The sequence below is a fragment of the Propithecus coquereli genome, unplaced genomic scaffold, assembly GCF_000956105.1.
Source record: "Propithecus coquereli isolate 6110/MARCELLA unplaced genomic scaffold, Pcoq_1.0 Scaffold146, whole genome shotgun sequence".
NCBI lineage: Eukaryota > Metazoa > Chordata > Mammalia > Primates > Indriidae > Propithecus > Propithecus coquereli.
The window spans coordinates 8302-34304 of NW_012138969.1; the positions used below are offsets into that span (position 1 = coordinate 8302).

The 26003-nt window shown below is 35.9% G+C and overlaps 1 protein-coding gene across 1 annotated transcript in view; it reads right to left on the reverse strand.

Moving 5' to 3' along the window:
- Positions 1-1371: 1371 nt before the first annotated feature.
- LOC105806753 (hemicentin-1-like) overlaps positions 1372-26003 on the reverse strand; it is a gene marked incomplete at its 3' end in the record, with an annotated part of 144142 nt that continues 119510 nt past the window's right edge. Inside the window, exons 36-50 of the mRNA XM_012639958.1 lie at positions 25727-25918; positions 22634-22807; positions 21219-21332; positions 20228-20373; positions 15855-16005; positions 14233-14427; positions 12635-12748; positions 8042-8229; positions 6383-6479; positions 3643-3804; positions 2786-2899; positions 2471-2673; positions 2095-2176; positions 1855-1986; positions 1372-1521 (exon numbers count right to left, since the gene is read on the reverse strand). Coding sequence (XP_012495412.1) covers positions 1372-1521; positions 1855-1986; positions 2095-2176; positions 2471-2673; positions 2786-2899; positions 3643-3804; positions 6383-6479; positions 8042-8229; positions 12635-12748; positions 14233-14427; positions 15855-16005; positions 20228-20373; positions 21219-21332; positions 22634-22807; positions 25727-25918 — 2214 coding nt within the window. The remainder of the gene's footprint in view (positions 1522-1854; positions 1987-2094; positions 2177-2470; positions 2674-2785; positions 2900-3642; positions 3805-6382; positions 6480-8041; positions 8230-12634; positions 12749-14232; positions 14428-15854; positions 16006-20227; positions 20374-21218; positions 21333-22633; positions 22808-25726; positions 25919-26003) is intronic.

Genomic DNA, 26003 nt, shown 5'->3' on the forward strand with positions numbered 1-26003 from the left:
GATAGAAACACATTAGAATTCCTATTCTATATAATTACAGCGATGTGCAGGAGGTAGCTCACACCAGCTCACAATAGCCAATTTTGTACATGTCTTCCCTACTTCATGTTCAGTGACATCACCTTTTTAGCTTGAAATACTTTTATATATCAGGCCATGGTGGCAATATTTACACCACGGAAACTGGCAAACCATTGGCTATAAATCAGGACCTTTCTGTCTGGAGAGTCAATTGTTAAACATTTATCAGCACAGCACTGCATAATCTCTCTGAATCTCATTTTAATCACCCAGAAAATGATAATAATTATACCAAATTTGCAGAACTTAGAGTACTAAAGAAGCCAAATCAATAGAATGTTAATAATAAGAGATATTCTATAATAAGTGTCTAATATATGGCAAGCACTGGACTAGGCCATATGCGCATGTATAATCTCTAGTTCTAAGGCATAATAAAGTATATAAAAAGTCTGGTAAAATGTTTGACGATACCACAGACTTCACGATTAGCATTTATTATTATTAATGTACTAAACATAATTAAACATGAGGTTTCTGACACTTAATCTCAGAATAGCTATTTTTCTTTTATGCTTCTGAAATCTCAAAGCATCACTAATCATTAGAGAAAGACCACTGATAATGATGAACTTATTTCAATTTTTTTAATTTCATTTTTTTAGAGTTAGCTTTAGCAGAGCACAGAATAGGTAAATAATACAACTGAATTCATAATTTATGAGAAACTCTTTCCCTGGTAATTATAATAAAATCAGAAAAAAACGATTTCAACTTGGTTTCAAGTTAGACTTTCATTTCAATTTCAATACTGATCCAAAAATAATAATCAGAGGTTTATTGAAAATCAAAAGGAAACAAGCTTGCTCTGCAGTGTTTAAAACTATGCTGGAACATAGCAGGCATTCATTAAATATCTGTTTGATGAATTAATGTTCCTTAATTTACCTAATCTTCTGTGGTCTCACCACAGCACAACCTCTTCAGGAATTAAATCTTATTTATCTATATAAATAAGAACAGACCTGCAGGTGTAGCATCAAAATAAATTATTCCTGTTTAAATAAGTATCGTTCAATAGAATGTACACTATAGAAAGGTAATAATTTCATTAAAAATGGAAAAAATAGAGATTATCAAATTTCTGTTATTCTTTTTTCCACATTTATGTCCATTTCTATGAAAATAGAATCTACTGGTAGATGTAAAACAGAAAATTGACAATATTTTTGGTTGATGTAAAGATATTTTGAATCAATTACTAGTGATCTTATTAACTGTAGACTATTTTGTACTATAAATGGAATAGAGCAAATAAATTGAAGATAGATCACAGTATACACGACATACCTTGAATTGAAAGAATGTAATTTTTCTGTGCTTTTCCTTCCATATTGGATGCAATGCATGTATAGTTGCCACTGTCTGAACGCTGAGACCGGGCGATTTGGAGTTTACTACCTCCAGACAAAATATGAACTTCAAGTGAGTCAGAATTTTCTAGAAGTAGAAACAAAGCAAAAGAAAACATAAAAGAGCTTTTTTATTTTTAACATCTCTACAATTCACCAACAAGATGTCTTGCTTTATGTGATCAAAGTATTTCTTAAAAGTTCTCCCTTTGTGCTTTTATTTTAAATGAGGGCCTTTTTGAAAAGGAAAAGAATCCCTTTATAAAATGAATAATTATTTTACAAGTCTATCTTGTAAATTTATATTTCAGTATATTAAGCTTTCTTGAACTAAACACCGCTATGAGTGTGACACTAAAAAAGTGCTAGTTTATAAATCTGATGATTCAAGAGCAAAAGAAAACAACCACCACTGCGTTACCTATAGGCTTGTGGTTCTTTAACCATGCTACCGTGGGAGGGGGGATCCCGGTGGCATCACATGTTAAGGTCACAGGATTGCTGACAGTCTCCACAACCACTTCTTTTTCAGGCCCTTCAATACTGGGTGGCACTGTAAAAAACAGAAGAAAATCATGTGTCCTCATTAAACTAATTCAGGACACTTGCTTTCATTTGCATATCTGGGGGAAAAAGAGTTGTATTAGAGGCAGATGCTCACCATATACATTGAGGTGGAAATTTTTATCATCCCGTCCTGCTACATTTATAGCTCTACATACATACTGGCCTGTGTCAGATACCTAAAAGAAAAAGATACTATTGTATGTGCTCCATTAAGTTATAGATGACCAATCACACTGTTCCAGTGTAGATTAAATCATCAGTCATCTTTATGCTCAAATGCCCCGGTTCTAATTGCCTTCTGCAATCTTGCTGTTTATTTTTTTTTAGTGGAAATAAAGTCTGGCACTATGTGATTTTTAATAAAAATCATTTTTCACTGTGCTAAAGGGAATATGCAACTTCTACTTATCTCTTCCACAACACGACCCCTCCATGAAGTCATGACACTCAAACAAGAATAAAAGATGCACCTCAGCTTTCTGGATGTGCAGCATTTGTCCATCAGCTAAAATCTCCAAGTGAGTAGACTCTGCTATCATTCGCCCATTCTTATACCAAGTGACGACTGGAGGTGGGACAGCGTTTGACTCGCACTCCAATGACACTGAAGTTCCCTCTCTTACGTTAACTACAGAAAGAGATTCACTGCCATGATCTTTAATGCTCGGGGGCACTGAGGGAAGGAAATAAGAACAGAAGGAATTCTTTCCATTAAGGTGTTCAGATAGAAAATGTTGAATGTCAGTTTAAAATGAAAGAATTTTATGAGGAGAGTACAAACAAACCATAAACTGTCAGGGAAACCTTTTTCTTGCTTTCACCAGCTTGGTTGATAGCTATACAAGTGTATTCACCACCATCAGATACCTTAGCCCGGAGAATTTGTAGAGTTCGACCACCTGTGAGCAAATATAATGCAAATTGAAGACCGGTATACAGGTTGTTCTAAATAACCATTTTATCAATAAGATAAATGGCAAAATATGTCCTTTCCCTTAGAGTAACATTTATATAGAAATACCCATATTTAAAATAAAATAATTCAGTTTTCTTTGATCATTCCTTTATTATTGACCTACTTCCTTATAAAGGAAGAGATTCATAGACATTTTTCCTCCAGCAACGAAACATGGACAGCAAAATTATTTGATACAGTTTCTAGTGAGCAAATAGTAACTGTACTATAGTCAAAAATATGTTAGCATAGTCAGTCAAAAATATGTTAAGCATTTTCTGGGTTTAAATTTCCCACAGTGCAGAGGCGACTGACTATCTACCTACCCACCTACCTAATCTATCATCTGTCCTCAAGGGGCTTTAGAATTGATTAAAAACAACCAGTAGATTTATCCAATGAAAGTTCTATTGATCATCTACCACTCAAAATTACTAAGCCATTGTGTTCTGAAATTTCATGATTTGTTGAGGGAGACCTTGTTATTGTACATTCCCACTATAATCTTAAAAGTCTGTACAATCTTACCCTAAGGCACCAGATGGGTAAAGAGAGGCATTTACTGTGAACAAATAGATGAAGCAAGACAAAAATTTGGAAAGAGAATAAATCGAAATTCCATTTATATTTTAAAAAAAGGAAAATGAGAAAGTTTTGCCCACCTTACAATAATAATAAATCCCTTACCAGGAACAATAAGAGCATTTGTGTTTAGCTTGATAGGCTGTTCATTCTTCAGCCAGCTGAGATCAGGGGGTGGAAAACCAGAGACCTCGCAGGTCAAAGAGATGAAATTGTTCACCACAACAGTAAGATTTTCAGGGTTAGGACCAACGACACTTGGAGGAACTATAATAGTAAATAGATTAAAAGCGAAATTTGATGTTATCAGCAACATATATTCCAATTTACTAAATATACGTTCAACCACTGTACTCTGCTAATGCACTGAGTTCAACGTTCTGTCATTATTTATGTAGCTGTCTTTCTTCTTAGAATTCCCTGAAGCTTTCATCAAACTCATGTCCATTGAATTTATTTTTCCCAATTGAAAGAGTACCAGAATTTCCAAAGGCAGAATTATTCTTCATTTTATTTGTATAACATACTCAACAATTCCTAAGATGGTTTTGTTAATGTACAAAGAAAGACCTAATAGTGCTTTTTATAAAGTACATTCAAATAGTCTTGTTTTAAATATTATATACTTATTTAACGTTTTTCTTTTCCTATTATAGCAGAACAGAGGGGAAATTTAGTTTTGGGGTATCCGCCTTTCAGTAAATCATACAGATTATCCTGACATTGTAAATCAGCGATTTTCAAGATAAGCAGAAAATTTAAGAAAAAAAAAAACTATTGTTTATTGTTTAAAACAGAAAAAAATTCAAAAGGCAAAAGCAATGCAGAAAAAAGGTGGAGTAAAAAAAGACAAATAATGCAATGCCATGTATGCATATTAAAACACATACATATGGAATAATAGATGTTTTATAGGAACACATACGGAAGGAATAGTATCATATACATTTGAATGGTTTCCTATGAAGGTGGAAGGGAAACAGGATTGAGGAGTGGGCATAAAAACAAATGAATGAATGAATGGACTAATAAAAGTAGAGTGAGTCTTGGTCAGACCAATGGAGATAGTAAGACATGAACTAAAGAATGCAAGTAATAAAATGATCTATTATATTTACTCGTATTAAGGCTGAGATCTTAACATAAAAAACAAACGCAGAACATCAAAAAGGCAAAAATCACTATTTTCTTTTAATATCATATAGTTGTTTATTTTTATCCATTAATTAATTTTACTATTAATTAATTCATTCATTTATCAAACATTTATTGAATGCTTATTGTATTCTAGACATTGTGCTAGATGATGATGATGCAGTGTGAAAAATGCAATAGGCAAGAATCATATTTGTTAATAATTTGGCAGTAATGATGGATACTGAACTAAAAACAGCTAACAATATTTGAGTGGTTATGATGTGCCAGGCATTGTTCTAAACACTTCACGTATACTGTCTAATTGAACCCTCACACACCTTACGTTTTAGTACAGTTCTTATATTATAAATGAGAGAGTTGAGACATGTAGAGGTTAGCATCTTGCCTAAGGTTTCGCAGCTAGTTACTGGAGGTTTGGAAGCTAAGCAGTCTGGCTCTAGAACCTTTATTCTTAGCCACAGTTCTACACTGTCTTGTAATCACAAGGGTGATGAGTGTCAATCAGAAGAGGAGGGTGACAATAGGGAAGTAACCTAGTTTGGGGATAAAGAGAAGAAAGTGACATTTGAGAAGATACTTGAAATTATGACCAACAGTAAGCTAAGCTAAGGGGAAAACAGTCTCCCAGAAAGAAAGCATCGCATACACAAAGCCCCAAACAGTGGAAAGAACATGGTGTCTTAGAATGTGTGCTTTCACAATGATTATGCTTGTTTAATTAATTCATTCTTCCTGTGAATTCATAACACATGTGTTTCTGTTCTGGTCAGATTTATCCATTCAGAAACCCTCAAAGATAGTTATTAAGCACCTACAGTGTGTTATTGATTATGCTAAGCACTGGAAATATTATAGAAAGACTCTGTTACACAAACACCAAACATTTCTAGATAGCAATACTCCCTACATAGCACACCAAAAAAGAATATCCATTGTGCTACATAAAAGTCCTTTGAGGGGAGAAATTTTTCATGAGATTTCAAATTTTAGCTATTTCCAAAATGAGCTAGAATTTTATATATGTATTACTCACGTAAAGGAAACCTCTTATAATGATCGTCCACCATTTCAATTTAATATTCTGGAAGCAGCTGAACCTCACAAAATAAAAGTACTCTTTTGTAACAGATATCCAACTGCTTTTTGAGAAAAAAAAGTATTTATGGTGTGTCTAGCATGTACTGAGAACTTAAAGTTTGATGAATGAATTAGGTGTGCTAGTGTTTTTAAAGGAATTATTTAAATCCAAAAAGAGATTTTTCCTTCTCCAGGAAGTATATTAGGTCCTAGAGGATGTAGCACAACGTGAATCCTGCACTTGAGGACAGAAACTGGTTCCAATCAGTATCAGTGGATACATTTTTATGAGTAGAAGACCTATATTTGGCTCTAACTTTGTAAACTTGTAATCTTTAAAATTTTTAATTTGGATGTAAATTTCAAATATGTGAGAGCAACTATTTTCTCTTAAGGGACTGAAGTAATGTAAAAATGGGCTTACTAGAAGTTTCATACTTTATAAATTCTACTAGCCATAGTGGGAAGGAAGAAGAGAGAAGATTGAATGGGTGCAGGCTTCACACATCGTTCAAGTTAAAAATACGAAATGAGCCTACATAATCTAAAACACAGTTTCCCTGCTTGTTCAAGCACACCCTAACAGATGTTTTTGGAACTGAGCTCTTACCATGAACATTGAGGTTAAAATATTTTTTGGCACTTCCAGCTGTGTTCTCAGCCACACACACATACCTGCCGATATCTATTATTTGAGTATTCAGAATCTAAGGGAAAAATAAAAAAATTCCAACTGAAATTTTGAATAAAGCAAGTTGTCACATTTTTTATTATTTTTTAGAATAAACAATATATATATTCTTTCTAGTTAACAGCATATGGACACAAGAAAAAATTTTGAACATACCAGTGCTGATGTTCGCTTTTATTACGTCCATCAAATAAATACAGGTTTATAAAGATTTCCAACAAGAAAAGGCAATTTTATATATACTAGTATATATGACTGCAAAAATATCCCAAATTATTCTCCCATTTCCTTATCGATGTCTCTGGCAATGTGACTTTGAAGCTTCTCCCATCAGGAGGTGGAATGGGTGTTGGTTTTGTGACTGGCTTTGGCCAATAGAATGTGATGGAAGTGACTGCATCATTTCAAAACTGAGACCTGTGCACTTTTGCTCACTCTTTTGGAACCCTGTGACCACCATGTGAGGGAGCCAGGACTAGCCTGCCGGAGGGTGAGAGCTGACATGGGGCAGAATCAGCACAGTTACTGCAACCAAGGCCTGGGATATGTGTGAGAGCCCAGCCAAGATCAACAGGCACGTATTGAATCCACAGCTCCGTGCAGACACTTGAGTAAGCCCAGCTGAGACCAGAAGAATCAGCCAGCCAACAAGAAGACTTGTGAGCTAAATAAATGCTTATTCTTTCAAGTCATTATGTTTTGGAGTGGTTTGTTCTATGCAGCAATAGTTAGCTAGTACAGCGGTTATGTTTTATTTATTTTATTATGCAGAAATCTATACCCATCTATTTATATCCAGCTTTTGGACATGGACACAGAAATATTTAAGTATTTTGGTAGAGGTTGTATGATTATCAAGTAGAAATAGTCACAATATTTGGAGGATACTTTGAGAATTCAAGGTCATTTATAGGTAATGAACCTGATTCCTTTTTGTATAAAGAACTCCATGAGGTATGTTCTGTGTTGAAGACACTGACAGTTATGCTTAGATTCTTGGGCCAATAGAATATTATTTATTGTGCTTAAGTTATTTATCAATCATATCCTAACAAAGGAATTGGTGTTATTTCTACAAGTGCCTAACATTCTTTCAGGGACTTGGAAAGAAAAATACAGATATCCCATTGGCAAATGACAATCCAGGATATTAATATAGTTTCTATTATTATTTATTATTATCAACCTTTTGCCAATGTAGACAAATTTAATCTACAGGACACCTTATATCACTCAGAATTTTACCATCAGAAATATGCAATGAAAATGAAAAGGACTGTAATAATGATTTGCTTACAATATCTCTTTTATCACAAAGACCATATTGTAGTAAATTGAGAAGTGTGTGTATGTGTGTGAATGTATTCACAGCTGGAAGAATTCACACAAAATTGTTAATAGTGCTCTGGTAGAGGGAATAAAATAAGGATGGATTTTGTTTTATATGTCTTTGATACTTAGCTATCTTTACCAATAAAATATTTGTAAACTAATAAAATTATTTTTAAAAGGCAGAAAGATAATTACTACAAAATGCAAAGTCAAATAGCTATTTTAAGATTAGAGTTTTACTTTTACCTGCAGAATTCTTCCATTAGATAGAAATTTATGATGGTCGTCTTCTAGCAAGGGCTGTCCATCTTTCTGCCAGGAGTTCCTTGGTGCCGGGCTGCCGCTGGATAAACACTCCATCCGTGTGCTCTTGTTCACGAGCACAGTGACCTCTTCGGGGAGGTCACTATTTGCTCCCTTGATAATTGGTGGCACTAATAAATGATTACAACAAAGAGGTAATGACAGGCAATTAGGTCTTTTCTAAATTATCCTAGTTTTCTGACAGCTTAAAAAAGTTTGGGATGATAATAGACAAGCAAAACTGGAAGGAGAAACTAAGATTCTCAAGTAACATTTCACACGAATAAATTAAGGTGGTGAAAAGTATTTAAATTTGGATTTATCCTCCTTCCTCTCTTCACCTAGGCTGTACTAACTTAACCCCTCCAATAGAATCATGCCCACATGGCTCATTCCCAATTCTTCCCTAATATATCATCTCTTGCTTCTCTCTCAGCTCCTTCCACTACACCTTCTGGGTTTTCAAGCACACATATAAGAAGCACCTGCACAAATGAATATTTAAGTCTATTTGGTCATCTAGACAAGCCAGATAAATTACATCTTTTACAGTGTACTTGAAATGTTCAGATTTGGTCTTATTTGTAAGGGGATCATCTGGACTATTCAAAGTGTCTTCTTTCCCAGCCTTAGCATCAGTGGGATCAGCATCAGCTGGGAGCTTGTTTAGAAATGCAAATTCTTGGGTCCCAATCAGACCTTGCAACAGGCATTCTAAGGAGGGGCCAGGAAATCTATGTTTTACTTATTTTTATTTATCTTTGGGGGGGGTGTCTCATTACGTTTCCCAGGCTAGACTTGAACTCCTGGGCTCAAGTGATCCTCCCGCCTCAACCTCTCAAGTAGTTGGGATTACAGGTGTGCACCACTGCACCTGGCTTGAAATCTGTGTTTCAACAAGCTCTCTAGGTGATCCTTATGTATGCTAAAGTTTGAGAAGTCCTACTCTAGATTTTCCTATATATATTCATTCTCATTTAAAATATTACTGTAGAATCCAGGTTCATGTCAGTTATGAAAAAAATCACATATTACTCATAGAATTTTTAAAAATGGAAATGTTAAATGAACTAGGAACACATGTGTTGGCTGCTTTGGTAAATGTAGAGACTTATTTTTAAGTAAATAATCATCCTTTTGTTTTGAAAGCTTAGTTATTTTTCTTTTCCACTCTCTTAAAATATATTAATACCGTATCTTTAGCCATCAGTAAAGACTGTGTTTGATGTAGACGCAACCTTGTGGTATCTGGGTCTCCAACAACTAAACTGAAAGTCTGTCAAGAAAACAATCAATGCCACAAAGCACATAACAGAATTCAATGTTATTTTGAATGCATATTTTCATATTCAAAGTTACATGGCGATTTTTACCATACTTCAGGTAACATAAAATGGATAACTTGAATGCAGATTGGCAAATAATAAACTTGAGTTTCAAATTACATGAGGTATCACTACCCCACACCTGAAAACTAATCAATTGCTGAATCACAGGAGGTGCTAGGAGGTGCTAGGAGGTGCACGACAGGTCCAGGAACTGAGGCCTCCACCACAGCTCTTTGCTCTGACCTGCTCCTCTGGCTGCCACACCCCACCAGCTGGGTTACACCACTCAGAATTGTTCTTAGTGGCCCTCCCTACACCTAGGAGGTGAGCAGCAGATATTGTGAAACAGCCCTAGTTTAGCCAGGATTTGGGGGCCAGTTAATTTTTCTTGCTTTGTTTCCACCTTCCAACTCTAAATTCCTCTCGAACTTGCTTGCCAACTTCCTCCTAATTAAAAATAACAGCCTGGAGACATGAACATCTACCCTTGACCACCCAACACCATAGTTCCGTTTCAATTCAGCTGACTCCCACTCTTTCCCTAACTATCAACTCCTACTGCTCTCTCTAAACTAAACTCTTTCCGAACTTAGGTCCAATTCAGCCAGATGGTCTGGGATATTCCTTCGCCGTTCTTGAAAATATTACCACTGATTTTTAATTGTCTTCTCTCCCCCTTTCCTTGTAACTACATTATGGACTTTAAAATCTATGTTGATGACCCTTCCCACCCTAATTAACTGGCTCTGCTACTCCACTTCAGGTGTCCATAGCTGGTCATACCTTGGACCATTCAACATGAACTCCTCTTCTCTGCAAGTTTATGAGCTCCATGAGGAAAGACTGATGTCTACTATATTCACTGCTGTACCCTCAGTGCCCAGCACAGTGCCTGGCACATAGTGAGCAATCAACAGATATTTGTCAAATAAATAAATTTCGAACTTTAGTGCTCTCTCTTCCACCTCTTTTCAGGCTTCCTTCGTAAACTCCCCTTTGTTTGCACTGGTAACTCTAGCCCTTTGACTCCTCCCTGCCTACAGTCGGTCTGTCAGCCTCCTTCTAGGCTCATTTTTCCTCTTGCTCAGCCCAGATCTCATAGTGGGTCATTTTAGTCATACTCTAGCTCACTGCACACTCTCTGTTCTCTCACCCTCCAGTGCTTCAACAAAGTGTACTTTGTGGCAACCCCACCCCACCCTGGGTAAGCCACACCATCTATTTTTTTCTGTCTCTGCCTCCAGGTTACTGAGGGGGACTACAGAAAGCAATGACTGAACCCCATAGCTCCAACTCAACGCTGTCTATCGAAGCCCGATAGTGGCCATTGCTAACATTTTCTGTGTTCCATAGGCCCAAACCCCACTCCTGCTACTGTTTCTCTTACACTCATACTTAATGGGGAGGACTAAATACACTTAACATACATTCCCACATTTCCCTTGTTACTGTTCCAAAATCTCTCTTTCTCCATGAAAGGCTAACCTGTCTTGGTTCCTTGATTGCATTTTTCAAACGTTCTAGGACCTTTTTCTATCAATCCTGCACTCTGCCCACATCCACATACACACTTGAAATTTTAATTTGCCCCTTTCTGTTAAATTATTTCCTTCAATCTACAGGCAAGCTCAAATCTCTCTTCAATTTGTTTTTTTTTCCCAACAGGTTGTTTATCTTCAAACTCTCTTCCACCTCTTCCCTCCTCTGCAAAACGTCTTAAAAGTACTCTATGTATTTGCATCTTTACTTTCTGATTACTTGCTAAATATTTATCCTTTTGTCGCTTTGCACCACATCACAGTATCTAAATTGCTATTTTGAATTTCACCAATGACTTCTTAGTTTCAAAGTCAAATGACCTTTTCTCACTTTTTATTTTTCTAAAACTTGCTTTAGTATTAAATCCTAAAACCTACCTTTTGATAACCTTTTCTATGCCCTAAATTCTGGAACATGATAGTTTACTGGTTTTCATTAACTCTCCAGATTTTTTTTGGATATGACTTTGTTTTCTTTTCGTATCTCTTAATTGTAAATGATCCCCCAATGATCTTCTGTTGGCCTTCTCCTATTATATCTCTAATGCTTTCTGTTAGAAATCTCATGTCTTTGAATAGCACCTCTCAAATCTATATTCTTAGTTCAGTTCTTTCTCCTGTGATACAGTTCTTTCTCCTATGATTCTCCATGTTTCCAACTGCCCATTCAACATTTTAGCTAAGTATCCTGGAACCATGTCAAATTCAACATGTCTGAACAAAACTGACTTCCCAAATCGTGTTGTTTTCCTGGGTCTTCTATTTCTAATAATCTGGCTACCATGTTCTTAATCACCCAGGATAAAAACCTCAATGTCACCTTATACTCTGAGATGAGTGCCTGATACTTCATATCACTTAATCACTGCCTCTATCGAATCTTCCATACTGACTGCTTCTTATGCATTCCCCCTGCCACTTCTCTCGCTCAGCCTCTTCCAATGAAGTATCAATTTGCTTCTGCTTCTAGTAACATCCCTTGTCTTTCCCCACAAAGGAACAATATTTCTTCCATGTTCTGTCTATACATTCAGATGGAGATGGCTCTGGTCTGAGGGTGGCATATAAACTAGGCTGTATAAATTATTAAAGAACACTGTAACCTCTTGTTTCTGTGATTGGCTCAGGGATGGAAACGTGATTCACAATTGGCCAATTAAAACCACGGAAATTCAATTCCAGGAATTCAGTTGTAAATTATAGGAGAGAAAAGCTTTCACTTGGATGTGGAACTAAGAGGATGTAAGCCTACAGCTGCTGGGGGCCACCTGGCTATCCAAGGGGATAGAAAGTGTCATTAATGTCACCTGAGAGTGACATTAATGAAGAAAAACAAAGTTAAGAGAAAGAAAAAGTAAAGTCCACTTGACCTCTTCTAAGCCACAGAAGGCAGACATGACTGCAGCCAGCTTTACTCTGGGACTTTTCAGATTCACGAGTCAATGAACTCTCTCTTTTTGCTTTAAGCCAGTTTGTTATTTGATACTTCAAGAGTCCTGACTAATGTGCAGTCAATTAGTATAAGACAATTACCTCCTTGGGAGAACTATCAGTTTCTGATTATCTTTATAGTCTCTAAAGTGCTTCGTGTTAACATCTTGCAAACATTAGTTCCTCAAAAATATTTCTGAGTAAAAGAATGAATAATAAACAAAAGAAAACAAACTCACAGAGTACACGGACGTCATACTGCAGGGAATCTTCTCCAGCCTCGTTCGCAGCCACACATGTATACCTCCCAGCATCTTCTACCTTAGCCCGGGGGATCTGCAACACTCGCCCTCCTGCAAATATACCCCAATATGTTTACTCCTCTGAATCTTACAGTAAACGTACCATAAACAGATACAATTTTTCAGGTCTAATGATTTCCTTACATTTTCATTCAGAGTTCCTATTTCATCTAGTCATTCAGTTTTAATCTCACGTTAATAACAAACACTACATTATTAAAAAATGGTCTAATCAGATCTCCTGAGAAATGAATAGCTAGCTCATGTAGATTTTTCTAGAGGGGGAAATGCTCCTCTTTGCCCCTCATCATGTTCCACATGAAATGTTACTATGCAGTGACTGCTTGCTTTTGCAGTTTTAAACACTTTTAAGAAGTATTTATACCTTTTGTTGCAAGCACTTGTTTGAGAAAGTAATATCCAAAGATGTAAAAGTATAAAATTTACCATTATACATACAATCTTGAAAGAATAGCTGTATATTTTTAAACTTTTCATGTTGATATTTTAAATTTGGAGGAAAGTTATAACAATTGTATAAAAATTTTCACTCATGTTCACTAATTTTTTATATTCCACTTCGCTTGCTTTATCTTTCTCTGTGTCATATGTATATAATCTTATTCTGAACCATTTGAGAGTAAGTTGGAGAAACGGTGCCCTTTTACTCCTAAATACTCATAAATCTGTATTTCATAAGAACAAGGATAATCCCTTATATAACCACAGTACAATCATCAGAATCGAAAAATTTAAAATTAGGACAAAACTACTATTGAATCCACAGTCCATGTTCAAATTTCATTATATTGTGGTAATAATGTTTTTAATAGCCATTTTTCCCAAACCCAGATTCAATTTAGGATCACATATTACATATAGCTGCCATGTCTATGTCTCTTTTCAGTTTTTTTTTTTATTTTTTCAAGATATTCTTTTCCTTAATTGAGGTCAAACATACATACGTTATTTAATGCACTGACCTTAAATATACAACCTGATGAGTTTTGACAAGCCTGTATATTTAAACTCTTGCTAAAATTAACTAGAAGCCTTAAAAATATTCCACAATTTAAACATCTTTTCCATCAATAAACCATGTAATAACTAAAATACTTGAAACTAATAATCTTTACTGTTTATTTATGATAAATTCATTTAACAAACTGAATGGTGACTATTTGCTAACATATGTTAAAATTTATATTAATAATATACAGAAATCAAACTGATCACCTCATTGCACTAATACGGAAATGAAGGCATGAGAAAGCCAGAGGACTGTCTTAAGTTGATAGAGTGATGTTGTAGCAGATCTGAGAAACTGACTAAGGTGTTCTATTCTACTGTCACATGCTCAGTCCAGACTCTGCATTAGAGTAACTAGACTGAGGTACATGGATACCAGTGGCACCTGGCAGCCTGTGAGCTATATTACATGGCCAGAGAGCCAATCAATTCAATTGGTCTAATAAGTCAGAGGAAACACACTTGGCAGAGATTCAGACTTTTACCCTGTTTGTAGCAATCTTTACCTGGCAAAATCAATACTTTATCACTCGAGGTCAGAGGATGGCCATCTTTGTACCACGTCAGTGTAGGAGGAGGAGCAGCATTTGTCTCACAGTAAAGAGAAATGGGATTGTTGATGATCACATCTTTGGCTTCACCACTCCTGCCAGTATCTAGCATGTTTCCTATTTCCCAGAGTTTCTGAAAACTTGGAGGAACTATGGAGGAAAGGCATGAAATTTTGGTCACGTGTGAATGCCAGTGTCATCCATTAAGCAAGGATCTTGGCTGTATTTTCACAGGAGTGATTTGTAAATGTAATAAATTAGACAATGTGAAAATATCTTCAAGTACTCACACACCTACCAACTATAGCCCTTAGCCAAAAAAGACTGTAGTAGACAGAAGTTGGAGCTGGGTCTCACGTGGAAGAACAAAACATATGGGGCTCCAAATGCTATGCTTATGTTTTGCTCTCCCTGGGCTCTGACACTTAGACGATAAAGGGGCTCTCCCTGAGGGAGAAGCATGGCTAAGGAGTATGATCATAGCAGGAAAAATTAATTTTGAGGGACCATTAAAAAATACTGGCTCAATTTAGAGCATTTTCCCATGATTTGTCTTACTAAGAAGGCTAAAGAAGGTATGCAATTAGGATTAAAACTCCATTTGAGCCCAGGAGTTGAGGTCGCAATGAGTTACAATGACGCGACTGCACTCCACCCAGGGTCACCCAAAAAACTCCATTAACAAAAATAACAAAAGACATTCTCATACTTTTCTGGGGACAAATGGGGATAGATGTGAACTTTCTGGAAGGCAGTTTACCTTTCAAAAGCATTAAAATAGTCCATAATATTTGATCTCAAATTTCTACTCTCAGCAACTTATGAAAAATCAAAGATGTGCATATATACTATGTATAAAATTGTTCAGTGTAATATTATTTATGAGTAGTGAAAACTTGGAAACAACACAGACATTCAACAACAGGAGTCTGGTTACATTAATATTTGGATACTCAACTGATGAAACAGGCATAGTTATTAAAAATCATGTTGAATAGTTAGTAACAACAACATTAACCATATCGATAATAATAATAGCAGGCAGCATTTCTTAATCATTTTGCTAAGAGCTTTATATACTTTATCTCATTTAGTATTCATTGCAATTCTACAAGGCGTTAATTTTAAAAGTGAGGAAATGGAGACTTAAAATATTTAGGTAACTGTTCAAGTCACAGAACTTGTAGGAGCCATATCATCATTCAATTCCAAGTCTGACTACTCTGAATTTTGTACTTTACTATTTTCTTGGCTTCCATATAAATGCTATTAAAAACCTCAGTGATAAAATGTTAGAAGAATGCTAATGTAACAGAGAAGTCTGTATTATATGATCCCAATTTTATAAGTAAAGTACACATTTAAAAATATCAGAAGGAAACACATAAAAATAACAGTTAATCTTGAATGATGGATTTATTTTCTTCCTCTTTAATTGCTTGAGTCCAAGGTTTTAATAATGAATTTATATTATTATCAACAGGAAAAAACCCCACTATTTAACAAACAAACCTGTGTCCCATTGCTTAGATAGATCATATAAATTAAAGTATATACAATGAGCATATTAGTATTACCTTGTATATTCACATCAAAATCCAATTCATCTTCACCTGCAATGTTAGATGCTACACAAGTATATCGCCCGGTATCTGATATTTGAGTCTCCTTTATTTGAAGTGTGTGTCCATTCACAGCGATATTAACATGATCATCTGATTTAAGGGGCTGTGATTCAATTATGATAATGTTAGCATTAAGTACTATGATAAATCCTCTAAGAGGTCGTGCAATTGATAGTTTTTGTGATTCTTTAACAAACAAAAATAAAATTGTATGTAAAACATTGAAGACAACAATAGTTAATTTAATTTGGTTAAACTGATTGTTTTTAAGTAATCAAATCTTTATTTTTTGAAAATTATAGATGATATAGTTTATACTTGTGCCAGGTATTTGTGAGTCATGCATTTATACATTTTTTTATAATAAAAATATGTGCTTAGGTACCATATCCATTTGTCCATGTTGGAAAAAAATTTTATAGCTGATCTTACATAGTATTAAAAAGTATATTTCTATTTTATGATAATTGTGTAGAAAATGTTAAAATCTCTTTACGAAAGATTGAGGGCATTAGCACAATCTAAAATTACTATTGTTCATTCAGAAACATCATTACTTCATAAATGAAAATTTTTAGCCTAGAGATATTTATATTAGGGAGTTGTATTGAAATTTATGACTACACTTAATGGAACATTAATTTACAGATATTTGTATTAATGATGTTTTATTGGAAAAATTACCTATACTTATAAAATACAAATATAGAATACTTATAGAATCGTATTTCTCATCTTCTAAACATTTCCATTTATACTAAATTCTCCCTCATTCCTTGAAGGTTTTAGCTCCTGGCTCACTGTCATTCCTCCTAATGATACTTTCCTTCTCATAGTTCCTGGTGATTTCAATACAGAATCCAATGCTCTGTCCTCTCAGTTCCTTGACCTCCTCTCCTCTAATTCTCTTGTCCCCCACCCTTTCTCAGCCACTAAGTAGGACAGTCATACCTACCCCTTATAATTAACAATAACTGCACTACTTCATAATATTAGTTTCAAGTTCCCACTCTCCACCACCTCCTAACTCTGTAACCTATTTCCTCCAGCACACCAACTACAATAACTTTCGGACTCCATCAGAGGACCTGCAATCCATTGACCTTGCAGCCTTTTCACTGCTTCTCATTTTCCTGCTGAACTCAATTCCCTCCCCACCCAGAGAAGGTCTGCCGTGATAATCACACCTTGTATAAATCCTCAACTCCCCTGTCTGCTTTCCCTTTATTTTACTCCTGTGGAAAAACCCTAATACTGTTTAAAACCAGTCTGTGCATGCCCATTCTGAGAATCCTCTGGTCTACTCAAAGACATCCCTCCAGCAACTGCATCTTCTCTCACCTACATCATCATCCATTTATTTCTTTCCATTGGCCAGTTTCAATCTTAAACAAAGAAACAAACAAAAAACTATCATGCTGCAGCCTATCTCCACATTTTCTAATACCCTTTGTAGTGAAATGATTTAAAAACGTTTCCTACCCTTGCTATCTCCAATGTCTTTCCTTCCATCTTTTTTTAAATCTGCCTCCATTCAGACTCTCACCATTACTACTTGAGCAAAAAGACTCTGTCGATGTCCCCAAAGACATTCCGTTCACTGTTACATTTATTGGTAAACTCTAAAGTCTTTATTTCACCTTTCCAGTGTCATTTAACACAGTTTAACTTGCCTTCATTTGTATACACCTTTTTCCCCCTTATCTTTTGGGACACTACACTCCTTGCTCTCCCCAACCTTTAAATGCAGGAGTAACCCAGGGCTTAATTATTGGACTGCTTCTCTCTCTATCTAATCTCACCCTCCTAATAATCTCATGCAAAATCTTGGACTCATTCCTGACTCATCTCTTTCCTTCACACCCCACATCCTGCTACCACCTTGGTCCAAGCAACCACCATCTCTCTTTTGGATTAGGACCCTCTCTCTTTCTTCCTCAAGTACAGGAGCCAATGTAAACCTTTTAAAACCTTAAGTCAAATCATATCATATTCTTGGGTTCAATTTTCCAATTGGCTTCCCATCAGAACAAAGGCCAACTGGTCGAAGGCAGTATGTTCTTGCCTTCCATTAGTCTTCAGCTCTTATCTCCTGTGTCTCTCTTGATCACTGATCCCAGCCCCGGTGCTTCAGGACCTTTGTCCTTGTTATGCTTTCCACTTTGGAATTTCTCCTAAGTTGTCTTATGCCAGTTTCCTTCACTTTCTTTGGATTTCTGCTTAAATATCACCTTATCAGAGAGGCCTTCTCTTCCGTATTTAGATAAGAGATCACACTCCCTACAGTTGGTATTCCTCTCCTTGATTGAGTTTTCTCTATGACGCCTTACACCATCTGACACATTACATATTTTACTGGTTTATTCATGTAGTTTTTGTCTCTCCAAACTTCATTTGAGCAAAGGTATTTGTCTGTTTCTTTCACAGCTATATTCCCTGCACCTAAAACAGTGTCTGGCAAATAGTAGATGCTCAATAAATAATTCAGAATGCAACAAATCATTATTAACATTATATCACTTATATAAAAATAGCATCATTTAAATTTTCTATGCTAAAAGAAAAACTTCAGGATATCCATAAATAAAACTCAAGGATTGTATCAAAACTTATTGTGGCCAATACTGCCAATATTTTTTGTGTTTTTTCTCAAAAACACTGCTTTGCTTAAGTAGTGTTGCTTATCTGAAGACTGAAAAACAGGAGAATGAATATGGAAAATAAATTAAAAACAGCATTTTTTTTTGTTCACATTTGGGGACCAATTGCAAACCCTGAAAAATTTAGCAGTGTAAAGCATCTTAATTAAATCAGTTAAGTCTGGATTTGAAACTGTAATTTAACACATTGACTGCCACGCTAGAAAAAAAGTTTCTTTCCTTGGGGCCACTGTATTTTATTATGAAAATAGAATAGAAGCTTCAAAAACAAAATGATCCTTTCTAATTTAATGAAAAATTCTTTATTTTTTATTGTTTTCTATGAGTGAGTTATATGCAACTTGAAAAATATTGCTCACGGTTCCCAAGGTGAAGAGATATGTGAGTTACATATGCTTCATGAGGCCCCGGGCTAAAAACTAGTGTGAGTTAAAAACAACTCACATAGCAGTTAATGTGTTAACTACTCATAATGGAATGTTAAAAAACAAAATAACAGTGCCTCATTCCTAGTGCAATTCTAGTCATGATCCAGTTTTTATGTGTATATGTGTTTGTGTACGTGTGTGCATGTGTAGTAACTACAAGGAATGAAAGGGCTTTAGAGAAAATTAAAAATAAAATAATAATATGATTTCGAAGAGAAAGGAATTGTCTCCAAGTAGATTCATATAGAATTGATATTGTATCATGCTTATAGTCAGAAAAAAAAATCTATAAACAGAACATGGTGGGAGGTCTATATTTTTCCTTTAGCAATGGCTTCCAGATGAAACTTGCTTATTTTATAAGAGATGATTTTTTTTTTTAGCTGCCAGTATTGCAGAATCCATCTGGGATCTGAAAAAATAAAGCTATATTTTTCCTGCATCTTAAATCACGACTATGACCTGAACTACTACAACTGACCATTTGACTGATTATGTGTAAAATAGGACAAATGGCAGCTTAGTTATTTCGTATCTGTGTTGAGCACAGTGTTAATAGCAGCTAAAAATTCTATTTTGGTCTAAGATCAGCTGGACATGTCTTTAAAACATGCATGGAAGAACATAAGTTGAATGAGAAATATGGGTGTGGGGTCTGAAAGCCAGATCACAGAATTAAAGCATCTGCCTTTTATTTAAAGTTTCTCATTGCTCCCAGTTAACTGTATTGGGCCCTTCATCATTTCTCTTAGCTTTTTAAATTTATCTTGGAATATTAAAAATGTTACCTTTTGTAAGAGAGTTAAAGATGCTTAGAGAAGGTTCTGAATACATTTAGTACCCATGCTATACCCATCATTCTAATCTGGCTTGGCAACATTTACCTGTTTCTTCTTTACTAAGTTTACTTATTCTGCAAAACCACAGAACAAAAAATCTGTTCCCTTAACTTCCCCCGTGGGAAGGTGGCTAGATTTTCATAGACAACTGTGAATGTATAGAAAAACAATCCTGCAAACTTCCCAGTGATGGAATAACACTAAAATTGTTAAGCATGGTTCAGGTTTTTTGTTGTTGTTGCTGCTGCTGTTTTGCAGTTTTAGATTCTAGAAGGATGGGATTTGCTAGTATTAAGGTCACATTGAATTTCTGAGTCATTTGTGCCAATTTTTTTTTTTTCATTTCACCATTTTAGTCCTTACAAAATTATCACCAAATGAAAAAAGTTATGACTGGCCTGTCCATCCTTGTACCAGCTGAGGGAGGCGGAAGGAATTGCATAAGCTTCACATTCCAAGGTCAAAGTGTTGTTTACTTTGATTTTCACTTCTTTAGGGGAAAGGCCTGGCCCAAAAAGGTCCCCTTTATTGATTATGGGTGGAACTGTGTAAAATAAATATTAAAGAGTTAAACATCGGTTCTTCAAAACACATGGAATACAATGAAAATCACACTGAGGATCACTTAACAAGAAAACAGGAAGTAAGTAGAAGCATTTCCCATGATGATCTCTCATTAAGGGCCTAAGTTAACATCTTATGAAACAGTAGTGTTCAGATACAGGATGTGAAGGAAAGTATTTTTCTCCTTTCGTCCTTATTATACTGCCAATGAAGCTAACATCCTGTATAAAACAGTTAGTTTCATTTGCTCTAGGTCCACAGACACAGCCTATGCATGACACATAAAATATATTTTGTGGGTCATTAAGGGTACTGAGTCAAAGAACAAAAGATAATCAGAAAGATACTTTTATTTTATAAACACAAAAACAAAATGCTGAAATGTGGGTCCTATTAATGGCGATATTAGCTTTGCCTTTTATATATAGGTAAATGTACATTGGAATAGCCCAGAGTCACCGATGATCTCATCTTGGGCTGTTGATTAGAGCATATTCATCTAACAACAGTTTTGTACATGAAAGTACTATAACTCAACCCAGAGAGTAATTCAGAAGGAAAAATAGAGAAACTTAGGGAAGTGCCACTGACAAGGTCTCCAACAAGAAGATACTGAGTGGATTGAGGGAGCCCTTCACATCTTTAAGTAATTGAGGCCATGGGCACAATGCTTAATTCAACTTCCATCCCTAAGGAAGCAAGCTGCATAAACAAGAGTCTTTAATGATTGTGCATAAATAATTATGAACCCATAATGAAAAACAGGATTGAAAGAGTTAGAAACATTGGGGAAGATATGAGACATCGTGTTCTTTCAGAACTTACTGTAGACCTTCACTTCATAGTGCTTTATCATTTCCCCAGCCTCATTAGTGGCTACACAAGAGTATCTTCCAGCATTGTCCTCCTGTGCATTGAGGATCTGCAGTGTCCTACCTCCTGGAAATCACAGAATATCAAAGAGTCTCTGAAATCACAGTGGCAGCAGAGCACCCTCAAATTTTGAGGGTTTTAGTTCTTATAGGTAGCATATTTCTTCTTACATCAGCCAATTCTGTGATAGACATCTGATATAAGACAAACTACAACATGGGCACTGCAAAGCAGGTGGGGACAGCCACGGAGTCCCCAGGGGTCCTCTGTGGACTCTCACTCCCATTTCGACCCGCCATGAATCCGTACACCTCCCTAGCTAAGGTCCTAATTTCACTCTCTTCATAAATAGGTTTCTGCCTGAATCATCTAATTACTCTCACCTACCTGGCCTATCAGGCCAGATTAATTGTGCTGAAACACAGTTCTTATTATGATATCTTCCTCCTTAAAAATCTTATACTGTTCTCAATTGACTAAAATATAAAGTCAAAACTCTTTAATCCAGGCATTCAAAACATGGCTTCAATTTTCCTTCCTGACCTCACATCTTGCCCCTCCGCCCCCCACAATATCTACACTCAAGTGGGTTTGAGAAGTGTCTTTGTTATCACTTGCACATGGCTAGGCCATTCTTACTTTGTACGTTTCCCACACTAGTCACCTTAATGATCCAAAACCCCTCCTAACTCATTTCCAATCAACTAAATTCTAGAACTTTCTCTAAAGTCTGGTTCAAGTTCTGACTAAGCAACAAAGCTTTTTCTGACCACTTCAATCTGCAGTGGCCGTTTCTTCTTTTGAATTCTTATAAAGTTTTCATGACCCCATTTATCATACCCCCCTGACTATTCATAATCCATGATCATTCACAGACTCATATTGTTAATAAACTTTTGCACATATTATCTCTCCTCCACATGGGCTTGTAAATTTCTTGAAGCCAGTGATTATAACTTTTAATGCTTTCTATTTTCATATATATATATATATATTATATATATATTTTTTAAAGAGGAATAAATAAACTCTCTCAATCTAAATATTAACTCTCCTTCAAGGTTCAATTCAATGAGAAATGAATTTTTACCATTTTCAACATACCACATTATACTTTTGCAATTAATTACATTGTGGTATTTATTTATTCCTTTTTACATAGATATTTTTCTGATCTTTCAAAAAGTAATTTTCAGTACCTTAGATTATAAAGCATATACAAAAAATTAGAAATTTAAATATAAATAGAACATGACACAACCAATAACATAGGTATTATATTTTTATAAAAAGTAAACGATGACTCCGGTTTTCTACAACAGTAGATGACACAGATGCATCTTGGTAATCTTAAGTAAATTAATTACCTGGAAGAATACGAATATTTTGGTTAGATTCTAAAGGAGCTCCATCCTTAAACCAGGTGATGGTAGCTGGAGGATATGAATAAGCTTCACACACCAAAGAGGTGGGGTTGTTCAGGATAACAGTGACATCTTCATGGCTGCCGTCACTACCTACACCAGCAATTGTAGGAGATACTGAAAAAGATTAAAATTTGGTTGAAGAAATATATTTATAAATTTCTCTATTTGTGTATTTCTAAATTTCTGTTGTACTTATATGTATAATTCTATTCTCTAACAGTTACAGAAAACAATTATTGTTCTTATTCTACACAAAAGTAGTGAGATCTCTCAAAAAATTCACAAGATAATGGACGAGATGACACACAGAAAAGGAACCATAACATAGTATGGTAAGGGCAATAATGGGCATGTTGGGGGAAGGTTAGCGGAGGCACGGTATTCAGTCCAATCTGAGGTAGGGGGTGTGAAGAGTCATTAGAGAAGGCCTCCTAAAGGAGGACATGTTAAAGTGAGCCTTAAAGGATTAGTGGTAGTTAGTGGGTGAAAAGAACAGAGATTAGTAAAGAGAGGGAGTGTATTGAGAGCAGAGCAGAAGTAAGCAGTGAGGAGTGGGAAGGGAATATAGAGAAGACAAACCAAGTGGGTCAATACTGGAAGCAAGAATAAAAGAGACAGGTATATTTGTTTCATAAAAGATAATGAGGGACTGAATTAGAGCACAGAAGGAAGAGCACAAAAGAAGGGAGCAACTAAACAAAGACTTAGGACATTAATTGGCAGGACTTGATGATGGAATTTGGGAGATAAAGGAAACTGAGCTCAAAGATAATGTCCAGTTTTCTTGCTTAGGACCTTGTTAAACTGCAGTGAAGCAATGAAGTAAAAATATAGAAAGATTCATTCATTTAGGAGGGGAAGATAGTTCTTTCAGTTCTGAATATTTTGTATCTTAAGTGTCTATGAGAATTCTGGGTAGAAATGTCCAACAAGCAATTCCATATAGGAATTTGCACCTTGCAAGAAAGATCTGGGTTGCAGGTATGGATTTTCAAAGTCTTTTGTCTGTAGGAGATGATAATCAAACATCTGGGAATGAATTGTATTACTTAAAGAGAATATCTAGAGTATCAAGAATAGTGAAGTAAGTACAAATACTAGGGGACTCGTTGTTTATGAGATGGATCTAGTAAGAGGCCATAAAGGAGAGAGAAATGGAGCAACCAAAGGTGCACAAAGAAAACTAGGGAAGAACGCTAGGAGAAAGAGATCAATAATGTACAAAACGTTAAGATCATGACTGAAAAATATTTGTTGGGCCTAGCAACAGGAGAGTTCTTTCCAAAGCAGTGTCAGGAATGATGTGGGCAGAAGCCTGTTTTTAGAGGGACAGGAAGTACAGACAGGGAACGGTTAAAATATGAAGTGGTGAAGACAGTAGAAGGTGAGGCTGCCAAGTAAGGCAGACTGTGGGAATAACTGACATACCAAAGAAGGTGGAAAGACACAGGGTCAAGGCATAAGTGCAAGCAGAAACTGAGAACAAGAAGGATAACTCATTGTCTGGGAAAAGAAAGGGTAAAGGTATTGACTTTATGGCTGGGTAGATTGGAAGTTACAAACATATACACTTAGCCTCAACTTTATGAAGTTGGTGAAAAAGAAGGCTTCGATTCAGATCCCTGAGTCTTCAATGAATGAGGCATAGTGACAAGGAAATGGGTGAGTAACCAGAAAATGGTGAAGTTGAGGGGAAGGTGGTGTAGTCAGATGGCGTGACTTAGGATACCTACAATAAAGAATACGAGATCTCCATTGGAGATGGTCTCAGGGGAGCTGATGTCTCTCGGGAGGGTCAAATTTCAATCACAGCCAGGGGCTACAGAGAGTTTTAAATCAGGTTTTCAGAGAAGACAGAGGATGTGATTTTGAGATAGGTCACTATGGGGAGGTGAAGCAGTAGTGGGAAGAATAAGGCAAGAGGAACTTAGAGCTGTGAGAGAAGCAGTGAGCTAAGGGAGAGGAGAGGTAACCCAGAGGTAATCCAGGCCTGGGCATTTGCCTTTTACATACTGATTGGATGTTCAGAGATCACCGACATGTTAGGAGACAAGTGGCTCATACGTTCTCATTCATATTTATCCATGTATTCTGCTATGCAATGCTGTGTTAGGTGCTGGGGTTCCAACCTTGGGGATTTATAGTTTTGTACAATTATTCTATGTACACATATATACACACACTAGTCCTTTAATACTTACTTATACATTATCTGGTATTTTTTCTCGCACAAACATCTGAAAGCTGAGACATTATCTGGTATTCTGATTTAACTTTTGTTTTCAGATATATCTCTTCTATTCAATTAGACTGTAAGCTCCCTGAAGCCTGTGTTCTACAGGAGAAGTTCTTATGTGTGGGAGTATCTATGTACTCCACAAATAGTATAGCCAGTAACTACAAAAACAAACACTATAAAAATGTGCATACTCACGTACAGGTGAGTTGATTTTAGCAGAATTATTTTGATATTGGTAATCAAGTGCAGTACATTTAGGTGGTATATTTTACATTTCAAAAAGTGAGCAGAAATTATGAAGCTATTTTAATGTCTTTCCTGGGACATAAGCGTGACTGATGCTGCAGGAACTGAATGTACCAATATACGCAGGTATTTCATCACTCCTAGTCCACAAAGACACTAATATGGACAATTTCCAGTAATGGCAGAATTTCACAAAGAATGTATAAAATATCTCAGGTTGTGACCCATTTATTGTTTACCTGCTTCTCTTTGACCAGCATGTGTCTATCCTTTACTACGGCTTCTTTAATGTCTGTCTTGTTCACAGTTGTGTCCCTAGCACAAAGCACTGTGCCCGGTGCCTAGAACATAGTAGGTATTCTGTATGTAATGAATGAATTGATGAATTACTTAATTCAGGAAAAACAGTAAATGTACACAAGTGCTGGTCCTCCTTACATGATGAAATTCTCTAATAGAAACATTAAGTAAACAGAGAAAGAAAAGAAGAGAATTTAGCCTATAGTCACGTCTGATTTTTCAAGATTTGAAGCAAAGCTTATACTTACCAAACACGTTAAGACTGAAACTTTTGCTCTTGTCTCCAGCTGTATTAGAAGCCAAGCATGTATATCTTCCAGTGTCTGACACTTGGGCGTTGGTAATTTGAAGAAAATGGCCACCAGACGCAATGTGATGGGCTTCATCTTCTTGAACAAGCTGTCCATCTTTGTGCCAGGTGATTTTTGGTACTGGATTCCCTGTAAGAAAAGCCATTTCTGAGAGTTTGCTAATAATCACATCTACAATTGATATTGAAAGAGGGAGTTTTCACTCATTTGTCTG